We start from the raw sequence: 15,533 nt of genomic DNA on the forward strand, positions 1-15,533 counted from the left end.
GTTGAATTGGAGCTGCAGCTGCCGGCCTACACCACAGCTACGGCAGCGTGCGATCTGAGCCACATCTGTGACCTACACCTGCAGCTTGTGGCAATGCCAGATCCTTAACCTGCTGAGCCATAATGGGAACTCTTTACAAACCTTTTTCTTGGTCTGTAAGCTTCCAAAAGGACTGCATGTGCCTTATTTATTTTTGGGTCTTCAGTGTTTACCAAAGTCCACTAGTAAGAGTTTGTGAGGTATGTGTTACAGGACTTCTAAGCTCAATAAGCTGCTATTTACCTTTTAAAACATGTGAAACCTGAAAAGGAAGTCTCTTAAAACAAAAATTTAAAACATACTCTGCTAAAACTTGCCATTTAATTAAACATTACTTTACTCACTGCAGTTATAGACATCCAAGTGAAAAGAAAAATAGCTAGGTTAGTAATTCATCTCTAAGAAGGCAGTTTAAAATTGCTGTTTTTATTATTTTTATTTGCTACCCATAGTTTTATTGTAAGAAATACAAAAGTTATGACAAATATACAAACCATTTTCTTTTTGCTCAAATTTAGCTTGTGCATAAGTGAAAACAATGAACTGGACAGTGATATTTCAACACCAATTCTTAAAAAAAAACAATGAGTTCCATTATCTGACAATAAATACCTAAATTTGCATTCTAGCACCCTAGAAGTCATCCAGTTTCCAAAAGATTCTTGATCGGTAACCCTCTGAAATTTCTGTGTTACCTTGGCCACCCCCGCAGAGTCGCCACTGGTAGTTCTCCCTCTCCACACGTTAGAGTGAAGTGAACACGAGAAGAGCTACCCCTGACCTCAGAAACCCTGGGTCATTAAGCGTCCCTTACTCGAGCTAGTATGTAAAACAGGTTGCTAGAGATGGGAATTTAATGTAAATCGTGGTGGTCCTTGGATTGCATACTTGAGGGGACACATTTACTCTTCTGTTTTCCTCTTTGGGTGAGAAGAGTAAACTGACCTATATTTTCATCTACCCAAAGCAAGGCCACTCAGCTCAGGGCACCATGAGGAGGGTAACATTACAGCTAAGCTTTCTTCCTTTTTTCCTCTTTTCAAGTGTTGTCTTGGGAGGGTTTTCTGTGTGGATGGTTGGTTGCTCGAGCGAGATGGCTCTTTCCATTCTCCTACTGTCTACACCTGAGGTCATTTTTCTTTGAGGGCTGAAAGATCCGCATACGGAGGAAGGCCGCTGGTGTTAGGGAGCTGCACTGCACCCACATCTGGGGAGAGCACGGGGTTTAGGGACCCTGTGAGAAAGGATACCCAGGGGAACCTGACAGACCAGTGTGGTAACAATCTTGTGTACAGAGAAAAGAGCAGAAGCAATACCTAACACCAAGCCATCTGCCAACATTCCTGTAAGACTGTGTTCCAGGCAGTGCATTTTCGCACTGCTTCTTTGACCTGCTGAACCCGAAGCACCAAAACAGAGCATTCTGAAGCAATATGAGCAAACGGAATGAGAGTAATTTTGCACCTTTAGGGAACATGCACCCTTATAAGTCTGTACCCTGATATTAAAATAGCAGAATGAGCTTCAAGTATGAAGAGATACAGTAAAAGTATAGCCTGTAGATGGGTAGAAAACAGCAGCCTGGAATGTGGTTTATATTCTCGGTTAGTTTTTCTCTTTGCACCACAGCCAAACCTGAATGCTCGGTAGAATGACTTGGTTTAAACATCAAGCTATACGTGAAGATGCTAGAGGGCATTGGTGATTGATGCCATGACATTCTCTGCACCAGGAACCTTCTCTGATGAGTGTGGCCAGCCAAAGGTCAAGTAGGGGTGGTGGCTAAGCCTGGACAGGCATACCTGTGAGGCCTAAAGCATCTCTCATCATGTCCCTGACCCCAAAGAACAGCAGAGGAGGATGGAGAGCACCACGTAGACAGGCCAGGAAGGGGATGGGGAATACTTCAGAGGGGGTGAGGGAGGATAAAGGGGTTGACGGAGTATCAGTTAGTTATCCTCGGCTAGTTCACACAGCCTAAATTAGTATCTGAAATGCACATGCAAATTCTCTGCCTCTCCAGAACCGTGATTTCAAACACAGAAATCAACAACTCAAATATCCCAATTAAGATTTTTTTCTACTTTTAAAACATTTTCTATTATAGAAATAAGTAAAGAAAATAAGCTTAAAAAAAAAAAAAAGGCTCACTGACTTCAACAGCCTTGCTGAAATCTAGAAGTTTAAACTAGGCCCTATAGGAATGCAGAAACACTAATACATTTTACAGTGAAAACATGCTTTTACACATCTCAGAAATGATAATTCTATAAAGCCCTCTAGTTCTAATCTGCACTCTACGGGAACTGATATTGTGCATTTCTTAACACATACTGCTCTTCTATACGAAACACTTGCCATTTAACCTTTAGATCAAAACATAAAATACCAGAAATGCAACAAGCTTTTGAGGTGTTGGGGATTGTTGGTTAAAATCCCATTGTTGCCTACTGTACACGCAATCCTCGTTTTAATTACCAGACTAGATTGCCTCTGTACAAAACCAAAATGCCTGAAGCATGGAAACTTGGACTTCTCCATCTGACACATTCTGGAAGCCTCAAAGCACACGCTGACAGTTCTGCTTCTACAGAAAACTCTCACACTGCTCTCCTGTCAACACTACTACTGGTTCCCACTGCTGCACATCTATGAGGGCGCTAGATTGCGTGCGGAAGTTTCTTCTCAAGGCCAGGTAACAAGAGGCACCAGCCAGGCACCTACTTCTGCCTGGCATCTATTCTGATGGCCACCTGGCAGAGTTCCTAAATTAAGGCAGTATCTGATATTTTGCTGTCTGCGGTTTTAATTTCTGCTCTAGTTTCACACTATAGTAAATGCATATTTGACAAAAGAACGTCATTTGCTTTAATTCCTTTACATAATGATAAAACACCTAGACACAAAAATACTATCTCTATAGACTTAAATTCTACTAATCATGTTAAAATGCATGCAGCTTATTTGGGGGTTTAGTCTAATTTTAATTCTCTTAGCTCCATCGAGACCATGATAACGAGCATTAAATGCAAATCCTAATGCCGTCTGCTTTCTGTGCACTTTCACAGGACTAGTGTGATTGAGAAATAAATAATATACATGAATAATAATAGAAATAATTTATGCAAATGTAGAACAACTTGAAATAGAAATTATCCACCTTTTAAGTGCTGATCCTAGGAGTAGCTGATTCTATTCATTCAATGTATTAATATATTTATTACTGATCATAAGAAAATAAATGAATACAAAGGAAATAAAATATTCATGTATACATTGTTGCAAACATAGGATCAAAATGAGAAGATATATAATGCACTTGGGGGGGTATTCAGGAAAGTGTATCACTGCTGGGTCTGTTTTCATCATTCAGAGACTTCAAGGTCAAATCTGGAGTTGCTGGTGATCAAAGAAATATTGCTAGCTAATACATATTATTGCATTTAATACAATTTAAGATTAGAAACTCTCAAGTAAGGGTATGAAAAGTCTCTTCAGCACTGTAACCTAAGTACTTCAACTGAGTTGCCTGGAAACCAGAGTGAGAAATGATGTAACCTATGATCTTATGCTTGCTGATTAGTGCTACAATCATAGTTCTTTATAGCATCCTGTATACATATTATGTGTCCCCTTAAAGAAAATCTACATTTGAAAATCCAAACTCCTAAAATAGAGAAAAAGTTGATTGCTTGCCAAAACCACTCACACAAAGGGTTCCTCTAAATAGGAAATTCTCCCTTCTATATGAGATAATTTGCTCACATACCTTTAATTACTTGATGAAGAAAAAAGAGAAGAAATTAGAATCCAAAGAGTTAGGAGCTTTCACCAACTATGAAGCAGAAAATAAACACATTTTCCAAACAAAACTTTTCCAGGCATATCTTTTGCCATCATATATGTAGCATAGAAAATAAAAAAATAAAAAAAAATCTTTCCTGTAATTATACATCTTCTCTTAAAAAAAAAAAAAAAAAAGCAGAGCTTAGAGCTTGAGAGATGCCTGGTAGCTTCATATGCAGCAGCATCTCTTTATACCCGAACTTTCAGAGAACTGTGTTGTACTTACTTATGCACAGTAGACACCCGTTTGCTTCTAGGGACATGTTGCTTCCTAAGATTGCAGAACAGATGCCTCTGAGACAGCAGCAGGGCACAGGGACGCCGGACATTACCTGGCCGGGTCCGCAGCCACTTCAGGCACTAACAGGTGAGCGGAGGGCGGGTTCCTAGCCAGCCCCGCCCACTGCCACTCACTGCCAAGGGGGCGGAGCGTCGGCGCGGCGCACCCCAGGGCTTTGCCGAGGGAGGGCAGTTTTGAACGCGAGCAAATAAACTGGCCCAAATGATAACCCACTCGAGGTTTGAGGCCGAAGATTTGACAACCCCTAGTGTGCGCGGCACTTTCAGTATGAAATTCAGTATGGCTGAGGCTTGCCTGCTGGCTACTCTGGAGGAAAGTGAAGCAGGCATATCGAGTTTCTGCCACTCAGAAGGAATAAACTGCCTTCTGTTAGGTTGTGCAAAGGAAACTCTGAAAGATAATTTCCTTCCTCCTAAATTTCAGGGACACTAATTGAAGAAAATTACTTCTCAAATTAACTAAAATCATCTGGGGAGTAATGGGTCTTTGAGCAGATCTGTGAATTAAAATAATAATGTATGAAAAAAATACATTTGTATCAACTAAAGTTACCAAAGAACTTCATAAGTGGAGAAATCAAAGGCTTATGTAGATATACTCCTAAATTATTAGCTTACATGCTTAGAGAGAACTTTAAAAAAAATTAGAATTTCTCGTGAATTTATACTTGTGATTATACAAATATAAAAAATTGCCAGGTCTTTTGGTATTTTTAGGGCAGTTTCAGCATAGCAATTCTTTAGAAAAAAATAGTTTTGTCTATTTGTTGATGCATTATTTAGTTTATCCATCTGAGCTTTAAATTAAGATTTTAAAATTTAGCAAATGTCTAACGGCCACCATAGTAGGGAATGTGAAAGCAGCTGACAGAGGGTATGGGTATTTCAGGGGAGGGAGGGTGATCTGGAGGAGTTTTACACTCCTAACAAAACTATCTGTTCACAGAAGAGTGTTGCCTTTTGAATAACAAGCTCGTCTATCTTTCTAACTTCTGCACCTGTAGAAGTGAGGTAATTAGGTACCTCAAAAAGTATCTCTTGAACAGATGAATGACTAGGCTCTCCTTGCGCACCTGAATAATCAAAATGGGTGTATTATCCATCCTCAAGAACAATTTACTTGAAGGCAATTGTTCAGAACCTAGCTAACAACTAAAACATCTAAGTTACCCAGCATTATAAAGACTACTCATCATCCTGAAAAACGAGCTCTAGGCAAGAGTTAGATGTGCAGAAAAATAGTCAGAAGCCTTGCTCAGATTTTCCCCTCCAAAGTGCCACCTTGTGGAATACACTGGAATAAAACAAGAAAGGCTATCCCTTAGGACAGTGTGAATTTTCGAACAGACATAAGAAAAATCCCCTCCCTTTCCTACCATATTAACTTCAAATTGCTGTCCTAGTATTTAAATAGATGCTTGAAAAAAAGTCTGTATTTACTTTCAGGTGAGTCTTGTTTTTTCTTGCCAGCCAGAGCACCAATATCGAGGAAAATAAATATGCTGATGGAAGTCCATTCATTTACCTAAATTAACTCCCTGGGAATGCTAAGAAATAGAAAGCAATCTGAAAAGCCGACTCAAACTTCATTTTAAGAAACACAACTAATTGAGATAAACATTAAAAAAAACCAGACCCCCTCCTCTTTCTCCATTTCTGTTAACAAAGGTCAGAAGATGGCAAAGACCAAAGGAACATTTTTGGTTTGTTTTCTGAAAAAAGTACAAGTTAGAAATGCTTGAGATATAGATATATAACAAAACCAAGTTGAAAACTGCTTTAGTAAAAAATGAAAATGCCATTTTCTTATGCTTTTGAGAAAAACACCTCTACTAATTATCTGAGGACCTACATTGCTTGACAGTTTTTGGTATCCTTGAGAAGTTTTTCCACTGTGGGGAAGGAACATGCACTTATCTTCCTAATCATATACTGAATGTATTGAAAGCATATGAAAAATAGTTTGGGTTTCACAAGTTTTCAAAAACCCTGGTGGCATAGGAACATTTAAAAAAATATTTTTTTTCCACAATGGACATTTTCAGCCTTGTATAATAAGCACAGCTCCACATGAATGCTGCTTTTCATGAAATGAGGAAGCAGTAGAGATGGTTTAGTTTGCTTAGTTCAATCTTTGAAATGTAACTGTTTGGGATGGCTTTTCTATAAAATTTGTTTTTGATGATATCAAATTCATAGTTCCCAGATGATTTTAATATAAATTCTTACAATATATGTTCACAAAGTATATATCCTTCAAAATATACATAATTGAAACTATCCTTCTTTGAATACCTTCATTTTCTCCAAAATTTCCCCTATCCATTGCCTAGTCTTAAGGTTTTTAAAAATTTAGAAATCATATCATTATTTCGTCTTTTTGTGTTTTTTAGATTCTGTCAATACCTAAGAATTTCTAATATTTCAATATTTTCGTCCCAAGGTAAATATTCTATAGTTTCTGTAGTAACATAATTAAATAATTATAGCGGCTTATTAACTTTCGGTATTATTCTTTCCTAGACCCAGCAATGCAACATAGGCCTGTTTTTGGAAAATATGAGAGACTCTCATGTGCTTATCATAAAAACAGTAAATTTGTCACTTAAAAAAAACAGAAGCAATTCTTTGGAGAGAAGAATTTCAGTATGATTATGATATTAGGAAGCTTACATGATTTAATTTCCATTAAGGAATGAATGTTGCCATTATTGACTTTTTAAGAGAAGCAGTAATAGTTAAAAACTCAATTTATATATATAATTTAAAATTTAAAAGATTTAGCAACATTTAAATTTTTTCTCATCAGGATGGATAATATCACATTCTGGAGTCACACCAAACATTTCTCTCCTAAAAGGTGCACGTTTTCTTTAAGATATTAACATGCTATTAATAGCATTCTGAAATTTTCATGTTTTCCTAAAACTATAAGGCTGAGATTCTGTTCTTAGGTGAATATTTTGAACTATTTTTAGTATAAATCACCTGGGGCCAAATGAAAAGTCTGCCATTTAAAGTGTGTGTTTCCTGAGAGAAAATCATAAGAACACAGGGGGCTGAAATGGCCTGGGGTTTTCTTCCAAAACAGGATCTTCACTCCCTGAGTTCCCATCCACTTCAAAGGAGAGACAAAGTGGGAGGCTCCAAGGCCCTGGCTTCTTACAAACTCTTGAGAATTGTGTTTTTAAGGTTGTAAGATTAGGGCCTTATTACCTTTGCCACAGGATAGCTTAAGATGCCAAAATGGACAGGTTTCTCTTTCACTCTTTTGAAATGTAGGTTGTGACAACTCCACCCAGCACAGCCATTCCCAATCTTGGGCTGCCAGAACAGAGTATCACATAGAAACCATCAGGAATATTCTTCCCTCAGTTCTAGTAAGACATTCAAATGCGATTTCAAGTCTATCATCCTGGGTTTTTTGTTTTGTTTTGTTTTTTTACTTCAATAAGCTGCTTCAGTATAACCTTGGAGCAGTATGGCCTTTTCAGATAATCACTGCCTAGCTTTTGGCAAAGATGTTTGAAACCATGTGTCACCAAAGAGTAAGAGGCACTCAGTAAGTTTGTATACTGGCATATGTTTTCAAGTGCCCTAATGGCAAGGGTGTTTGTGTGGGATCTGGATTTCAGAAGTGGTGAGCCGGATGTAAAAGACAGAAAAGGAGAATATCCACTCAAGTGCAATAGCCACCTGGATTGAAGAGCTGGGGACAAACTCTTAACGAGTTCAGAAAGGCTGAAATGCCCTCTCATTCTGCCTCTGGGAGGGTAATTTGGCAAGTATCTAATGTCGAAATGTTTGTGCTGTAAGTTTTCTTTATAAACACTACCAAGAAATGAATCGGGAGCATATGTTAGAAATAAAAGTTGAACTCTCTACTTGTTTAACATGCAAAAGAATGCTGAAAAATTCCAGTTTAGAACAGCTGCATTTTTCTTGAGTGAACTTATGAAAAACTGCAAAAGCAAAAACTCAAGCTATATCGACTCTAACCGTGGATATTAACTGAAAAGCTCCTGATGGATCAGTGCAGTGAGTTTAGAAATTCAATTTCTAGGAGTTCCCACTGTGGTGCAAGGGGATTGGCAGAGTTGCTGCAGCACCAGGACGCAGGTTCGATCCCTGGCCGGATACAGTGGGTTAAAGATCTGGAGTTGCTGCTGCGGCTATGGCTCTGATCTGATTTCTGGCCCAGGAACTCCATATGGTATGGGGCAGCCCAAAAAGAAAAAAATCAATTTCTAGGCCCTTGGTCTTTGTATTTTGACCCCTGATCAAAGGAAAGGCATAAATCACTTGTCCGGGACTGTGGGGGGTGGAGGGGGGGATTGACCACACATACTTGCCCTGAATGCCCTGGATCCATTATATCTCAAGCATTTACAGTTATGACAAAACATAATCAATGTTGTCACAATGAAGAAAGTATAAAACATTCTTATGGCCCATCTTCTCATTCATCTCTTGCTTTAAAAATTATCCCACTTTTCAAGTTACTGAATTAGAACAATGTTAAAGAATATATGTATTAGAAAAGAATGGTTCCCAACCCTGAAAGCTCTCAAGGAGAAAAGTCTCCTAATTCTTCTCTTGTTCAAGAGAGTTGTACACAATATTAAGCTGTGAAGAATTCAGAAAGGCCTGACTATGTCTAAACATCATCTGGAACATTTTCTACGGAGTGAAGCAGTATCCACTCTTTGAAAACCTTAACTCTAAACATGTCTAACTGTTGCATGCACACAAAACATGAATCAGAAAGCAAAGGTAGTCAAACTTCCCCATAGATGCTTCAGCTCCACATCTTTTGATTACTAGAGACGACTGAGCACTAACCATGTAGGTGACAGAGATGGCATGGACTATAAAGTACTGTAGAGAAAGTGGCAAGAGGAAAATAAAGCTGTTCACTATGCCCAGGCCAGGCTGGCTCTAAGAAAGGGGGGGATATGTGCATCAGGCATTGGAAACAAGCACAGCCTGGTGGATGGAGAATAGCTAATTTTATAGAGTAAATACACATTTCTAAAAATCTGTTAAAGACATTCTCTCAGATACTACACTGACAATATATTCTAACAAAACATAAAACACTAAGTAACACTTAAAAGCAATCAACATGCTGGTGATGGAGAAGAACCAGTCTTCTCTTTGGCTAGGTAACAACAGTGAATGCCGGGTAGGAAGATTGCATTAAAGAACATACAGGACCCTGTTAGGACTGTGGAATTGGAGCCATAAGCCAGAATCTGAATCTAACTATTTATGAAAAGCTCATTGAAAGAAAGAAAGTAGGAGGTACGTGGCAATGGCTTAAGCAAACTGTTGTTAGTTACGTAAGTACCACATATTTAGAGGCACTGGGGGATGGATAAGATGGACACCTTGCAAATAAGGTAGTGCATGATAGAAAAAAGTTCAGTGTAACAGGTGGGGAAAACTTAAATGGCACTTCTATCTCTAGTCAGAGAGAACTACCCACCAAAGCCAAACAGGAAACAGCTTCCAACAAACTCCTAAAATCAAAAATAAAACAACAACAAAAACCAAAAGGAAAATAAATTTCAAAACCAAGAAATCAAGGTTTCTCTTTGCCCTTAGTTTTCACCCTAGTTGAGGTACCTTCCCTAAATCTATAGCAAGTAAGAAAAAGCTTATAGGGTGTTTTCCAAAAGAAACAATAAAGCATATTATACAGGTTAAAATTACAATAAGTAAATGCAGCTTCTTCAAGAGTAAATAGAAGGTGTGCTTTAAGAAACAGGTTTCTTAAAAGATACTAGAATTTTTTTTTTCTTTTTGCCGTTCGTATTCAACTGCCTCTAGATAGTGAACCCTTTACAACTAGCAAATTAACTGCTTTTGGCCAGAAAAGAAATGCTAAGGACATAGGCTCAACTTTCTAATTTGAGAAGCCCATTTTGGTGAATCACCTTCAGTCCACAGATGCTTGTAATTTTAGCGGTCACTGTGAGTCCTTAAAAACTTAATTATTCATGTTGTTTACAGAAGTAACACTTTTTTAAGAGATCAAGAATCACGCGCGCGCGCGCACACACACACACACACACACACACACACACACACACAGGCACGCTCACTCAAAAGTACCAAATCAGGCTCCGGCAGCTGCAGAGAGATTACATCATAACTCAGCTGTGCCTGGATTGCTCACTTCACACTGGCAGCATTCAAGATCAGAAAAATGCAATGGCAGCACAATTGGTCAGCAGCTTCTCTTCTGGAATTTTTCCAGGTTCTTGAAACAAACAACAAACAAACAAATAACAAACAAACGAATGAACATAAAGCTGCAATCACGCTTGCATTGATTTCAAAACAGTAAACTAGGCGTTTCCTCAGAGAAGCAGAGCCCATCCAGAAGACAGTAGCTAGAAGGCCCCCAGCCAGTGATCCTGTACAGCTTCTGTAGGGCTTACTTAGGGGACCCTCAGCCACCAAGGAGGTTCTCCGGACGATCGGCTCAGGCAGCGGCTGGGCCCTCAGGCTGTATTCATTTCCGAGCTGTTCTGGCTGGGTGGCAGATGGGAATCCAGGTTTTCCTTGCACCTCTCCAGGTCGTGGAAGTATGGGTGAGACAGGGCACTGTAGGCTGATATTCTTTTGGCTGGATTAAATGTCAAGCACTTCTGTGATTGAGAAATAAAATAAAACATGTCCATTTAAACCATGTGCTTACATAGTTATGTATCTATTCACTGCCATGTATGAAGTGTGACCAAAATGAGAATGAGTATCTACTTTAAGGGACACTTAATACACTGTACACAGTGCTCACATATGTGCCTAATGTAGAAGCACATTTCTGTGCTTCGGGAAAAGGCAACACCGTTTGGGTTGCCTGTGGACTCTTATATACACAGGATTTCTCCAACCCAATAATTAACTATTATGAGAGAATGCATATCATTTTATTTAGGGTAGTGACTTTTCTGATGCCAGCAAACGTAGTGCTATAATCAGAGTCTTTGCCCTTAGTTTTCACCCTGCCCCAGGTTTTATCATTGATCAGGGGATGGACAAGGGTTGCCTTGTGCAGGTATAAAGGGTAATTACTGAACACCAGGCCAGTGGAAGGGGCAACAAGTAAGGGTGAAAACCCAGATGCTAATTATCCGGATCCACCAGCAAGCCATGTACCCTGAGCCACCCAGACAAGGGATGCCCTCCTTCTAATTCACATAAAAGTGCCATGTGTGCTGGCGGCAGCCCTACAGGGAGATACAGCTCAAATCCCTCAACTATTCCAGGCTGTTGACTCTGGTGCAGGTAGAAGCTGAAAGGTGAACTCTATCATAGCAATATGCATTCTCGGGCTGTTGACACATAATCACTTAGTCACATTTTCCTCATTTCAGTTCCGCTTCCATTCCAACCCCAGGTCATCTTGTTCTTCAAATCCTCTCTTTTCATCAACTCCTCCAGTGTGCCTGGCAGATGGCAAGCACTAACTGATGATGAGTCAGACCCCTGCCCTCCAACTGCCCCAGGAGCTCACAGGTAGCAGAGGAAGCTATACTAGCCTCTCCATCCTTGTGATGCAGAGTCCACCTGGGTGAGCTGGGGATCTGAAATGCCTCTGGATTTCAGTCCTCTATGTAATCTAGACTTAACATCATTCTGGTTATGGAGACCTCTTTCCTTTATTCTGGGTTTCTGCCCATAAGTAGCTCACAGTCCTAGTCAAGTCCTGATTGGATTAGGGACCCCTCTAAAACTCCACTGAATGCAACTGACCTAGAAAAACACGTACAAACCAAAAATTCTACAAAATTTCCAGTGAAATTTTGGGTCTCCTGAAATCTTATTTATCCCGAGCTGCTTTCATGGATGCCAACGTGTCTGTAGTGTCTTCTGAAAATCAAAGAGCCAAATGGCAAGCTGAGGAAGGAGTTTGTTCACAGAATGGTTCTACTGTCTCTAATAGCAATAGACAGCTCGAGAAAAGCTTGACTAGGGCTGAATTCCCAAAGGACAGGAAAGCAGGGGCAAAATTCTTGAGCCTGAGTTCTCCCTTCCCAGAGTCCAAGAAGGAGAAAAGTAGGTAGTGGCATCAGAAAAAGAAGCAGCCAGTTTAATTCCCAGGACATAGGAAAGAAGAAAAAAAAATTTTGGAAATATGTCCAAGACACAGAGACAGGTCCCTAGAGGATTACGTGGGAGGAAGCCCTGTTCCCACACTACAGTGATGGCTTAGAGCTGGGAGGAGGGGAGCCTGGAGAAGAAGCAATCCTTAGCTGAAGGATGGGGTATGTAAGAATCTCACTGGAGGCTGTGATCCGTTTTGTCCCATAGAAATATTGGTAGAAGGGACAAGGCTGGTGGACCCAGCACGTGCAGGTGTACCCTCTGCTACTGTGGGTCCCCCCCCACCCAAAAAAATACTGTTAGAAAAGGTGGCTGAGTCCTATTATTCCTCGACTTCAATAAAGTAACTGCTAGTTTGAGAACTAGTTGTATTTTATGTATTTATTTATTTATTCTTTTTTTTTTTTTTTTCCTTTTCTAGGGCCGCTCCTGCAGCATATGGAGGTTCCCAGGCTAGGGGTCGAATCAGAGCTGTAGCCGCCAGCCTACGCCAGAGCCACAGCAACTCGGGATTGGAGCTGTGTCTGCCACCTACACCACAGCTCACAGCAATGCCGGATCCTTAACCCACTGAGCAAGGCCAGGGATTGAACCTACAACCTCGTGGTTCCTAGTCGGATTCATTAACCACTGAGCCATGGCGGGAACTCCATATTTATTTATATTTTTGCTTTTTAGGGCCACACCTGCGGCATATGGAGGTTCCCAGCCTAGGGGTCTAATCAGAGCTGCGTCTGTGACCACAGCTCATGGCAACACTGGATCCTTAACCCACTGAGGAAGGCCAGGGATCGAACCTGCAACCTCATCATTCCTAGTCGGATTCGTTAACCACTGAGCCACAACAGGAACTCCTAACTGACTTATTAAAATGAGCTTTTGGAATTGCAACTTAATCAAGAGTTGACTACTACAGGGGATTGGATCATTTGCCAACCCCTATTCTCTTTCTTTCCTTCCTGCTCTCCATGAGAGGAGCACTCATTCCTCTATTAAAGTTGGCCTTGGTCATGTAACTTCCTTTGGCCAATGGAACGTGGACAGAAGTGGCAGGGTGCCTCTTCCAAGCCTAGGCCTTCAGTGGCATCTTAAGTTTCTACTTGCCCTTCTGGAAGCACCCACCACCTCTGATGAGAAAAACAGGGCCCAGGGAGTCAAAGTCCCTTTGACCTGGACCTTAAAATGAGACATGTAGAGACGGCCAGTGCTTCTGACCCACTGGCTGAAGCAGAATTGTTCCAGGTGGCTCAGAGCTGTCTCTGCCAAGGTGCAGAACCATGGACAAGACACAAATGCTTACTGCTGCATCCTGGTGAGAGAGCTTTTATTTTATTTTATTTTTTGTGTGTGTGTTTTTAGGGCCACACGAACAGCATATGGAGGTTCCTGGGCTAGGGTTCGAATAGGAGCTGTAGCTGCCGGCCACAGCCACAGCCATAGCAACACGGGTTCCGAGCTGTGTCTGTGATCTACACCACAGCTCATGACAACACCAGATCCTTAACCCACTGAGCGAGGCCAGGGATCAAATCCGCGTCCTCATGGATACTAATTGGATGTATTAACTGCTGAGCCATGAAGGGAAGTCCATGAGGGATAACTCTTAAAAGTGCTAAGCTTTTAAATGTTCACTGTTTCTTAAATAAAACAGCTTTCTAGAGAGTTCCCGTCATGGCTCAGTGGTAATGATCCCGATCAGTATCCATGAGAATGCAGGTTCAATCCCTGGCCTTACTCAGTGGGTTAAGGATCCTATGTGGCTGTGGCTGTGGCTGTGGCATAGGCCGGCGGCTACAACTCAGATTTGACCCCTGGCCTGGGAACTTCCACATGCTGTGAGCGCAGCCCTAAAATGACAAAACAAAAACAAAGAAACAGCTTTCTAGAACACCCTTTACTTTTATTCCTTAGTAAAAGATTTTCAAGAGAGGAAATGGTAATTCTGGGGCCTCAGCGGCCCCTCCTGTACTGATGGCTTGGCTCCTCCGCTTTACAGTTCTAGCTTGTGTCCCTCTGGGATGAAACACTAAGAGCTTTCAGAGAGTTCTGAGGCTTAAGGTCTTGGACTGTCCTTGCCCAGAATGCCTGTGGGTATTATGCTCCAGGCTTACGTTTTCCTTGGTCACGGTGCTACTGGCTCTGCTTTTTATTCCCCTTCTTTGCTCTTTCTAATTTCGGGGGTCACTCCTTGTCCACCTATGTCCCTCTCTCTGGTAGGTTTCTTAGCTCTTTTTTTTCTTTTTTTGGTCTCCTGCTACTTCTTCAGGCTAGCACTAGTGTGGAGTCCGGCTGTGGAAGCCACCAGCTTAGCGGAGGCCCCTGAATGAACATGTGGCATTGTCTGTGATCTTCACATTTTAAGTTCTTCTTGGTGATTCCTCCTGACGTTGGGGACAGGAGATATTCTGGGTTGTCTCAGAGCACTTTCATGGCTAGATACCAAAGGCTTTTAATTCAGCCGGTAAAGTATACACTGATTACTACGCATTGGGTTCCAGACACTAAGAGTAGGCCAACAGGTACACTTCTCTACCTATTGTTCTGGTCACAAGCACAAGGAGTTATGTATAACACCAAGTATTAGGAGTTTGAGTCTTAAACAGGCCACAGAAGTCTAATCAGTGAGGTATTTTCTCTGTACAGGGCACAGTCAATACTTATTAAATAAATCAGTAACTAGAAGGAGGCTTGACTGTTCCTTTGGGAAAACACCTTCCTAAACATACGCCTTTTTAAAAAAAGGTGCATTAAAATGCCAAACGAGCTGCTTAAAGAAGCATGAGACTGTAAACAAGGAAACCTTTTACTTTATAATATTTACTTCTAAAGAACCATATGTTTAGGTGAATCTGCAGGATTCTAAGGCTAGGTTCAAAAAGAAGATTCAAAGACGGCAGATTGAAAGGGTGTGGATCAAGAGTTCCTATTGTGGCTCAGTAGTAACAAATCTGTCTAGGATCCATGAGGACACGGGTTCGATCCCTGGTCTCGCTCAGTGGGTTGAGGTTCTGACATTGCCATGAGCTGTGGTGTAGGTTGAAGATGTGGGTCGGATCTGGTGTTGCTGTGGCTGTGGTATAGGTCAGCAGCTGCAGCTCTGATTCGATCCCTAGCCTGGGAACCTCCATATGCTGTGGGTGTGGCCCTAAAAAGCAAAAAAAAAAAGATGTGGATCAGACTCCTTCTCTTTCTACAGGCCCTGAAGACAACACAAGAATCAAAAGCCACTAGCT

The 15,533-nt window shown here is 41.0% G+C and overlaps 1 protein-coding gene across 1 annotated transcript in view; it reads right to left on the bottom strand.

Moving 5' to 3' along the window:
* Window positions 1-338: 338 nt before the first annotated feature.
* Window positions 339-15,533, bottom strand: part of CDK6 (cyclin dependent kinase 6) — a 254,288-nt gene continuing 239,093 nt past the window's right edge. Inside the window, 1 exon segment of the mRNA XM_047753092.1 lies at window positions 339-10,841. Coding sequence (XP_047609048.1) covers window positions 10,695-10,841 — 147 coding nt within the window. The 3' untranslated portion in view covers window positions 339-10,694.

This window comes from Phacochoerus africanus, chromosome 11 (genome assembly GCF_016906955.1).
Source record: "Phacochoerus africanus isolate WHEZ1 chromosome 11, ROS_Pafr_v1, whole genome shotgun sequence".
NCBI classification, from domain to species: Eukaryota; Metazoa; Chordata; class Mammalia; order Artiodactyla; family Suidae; genus Phacochoerus; species Phacochoerus africanus.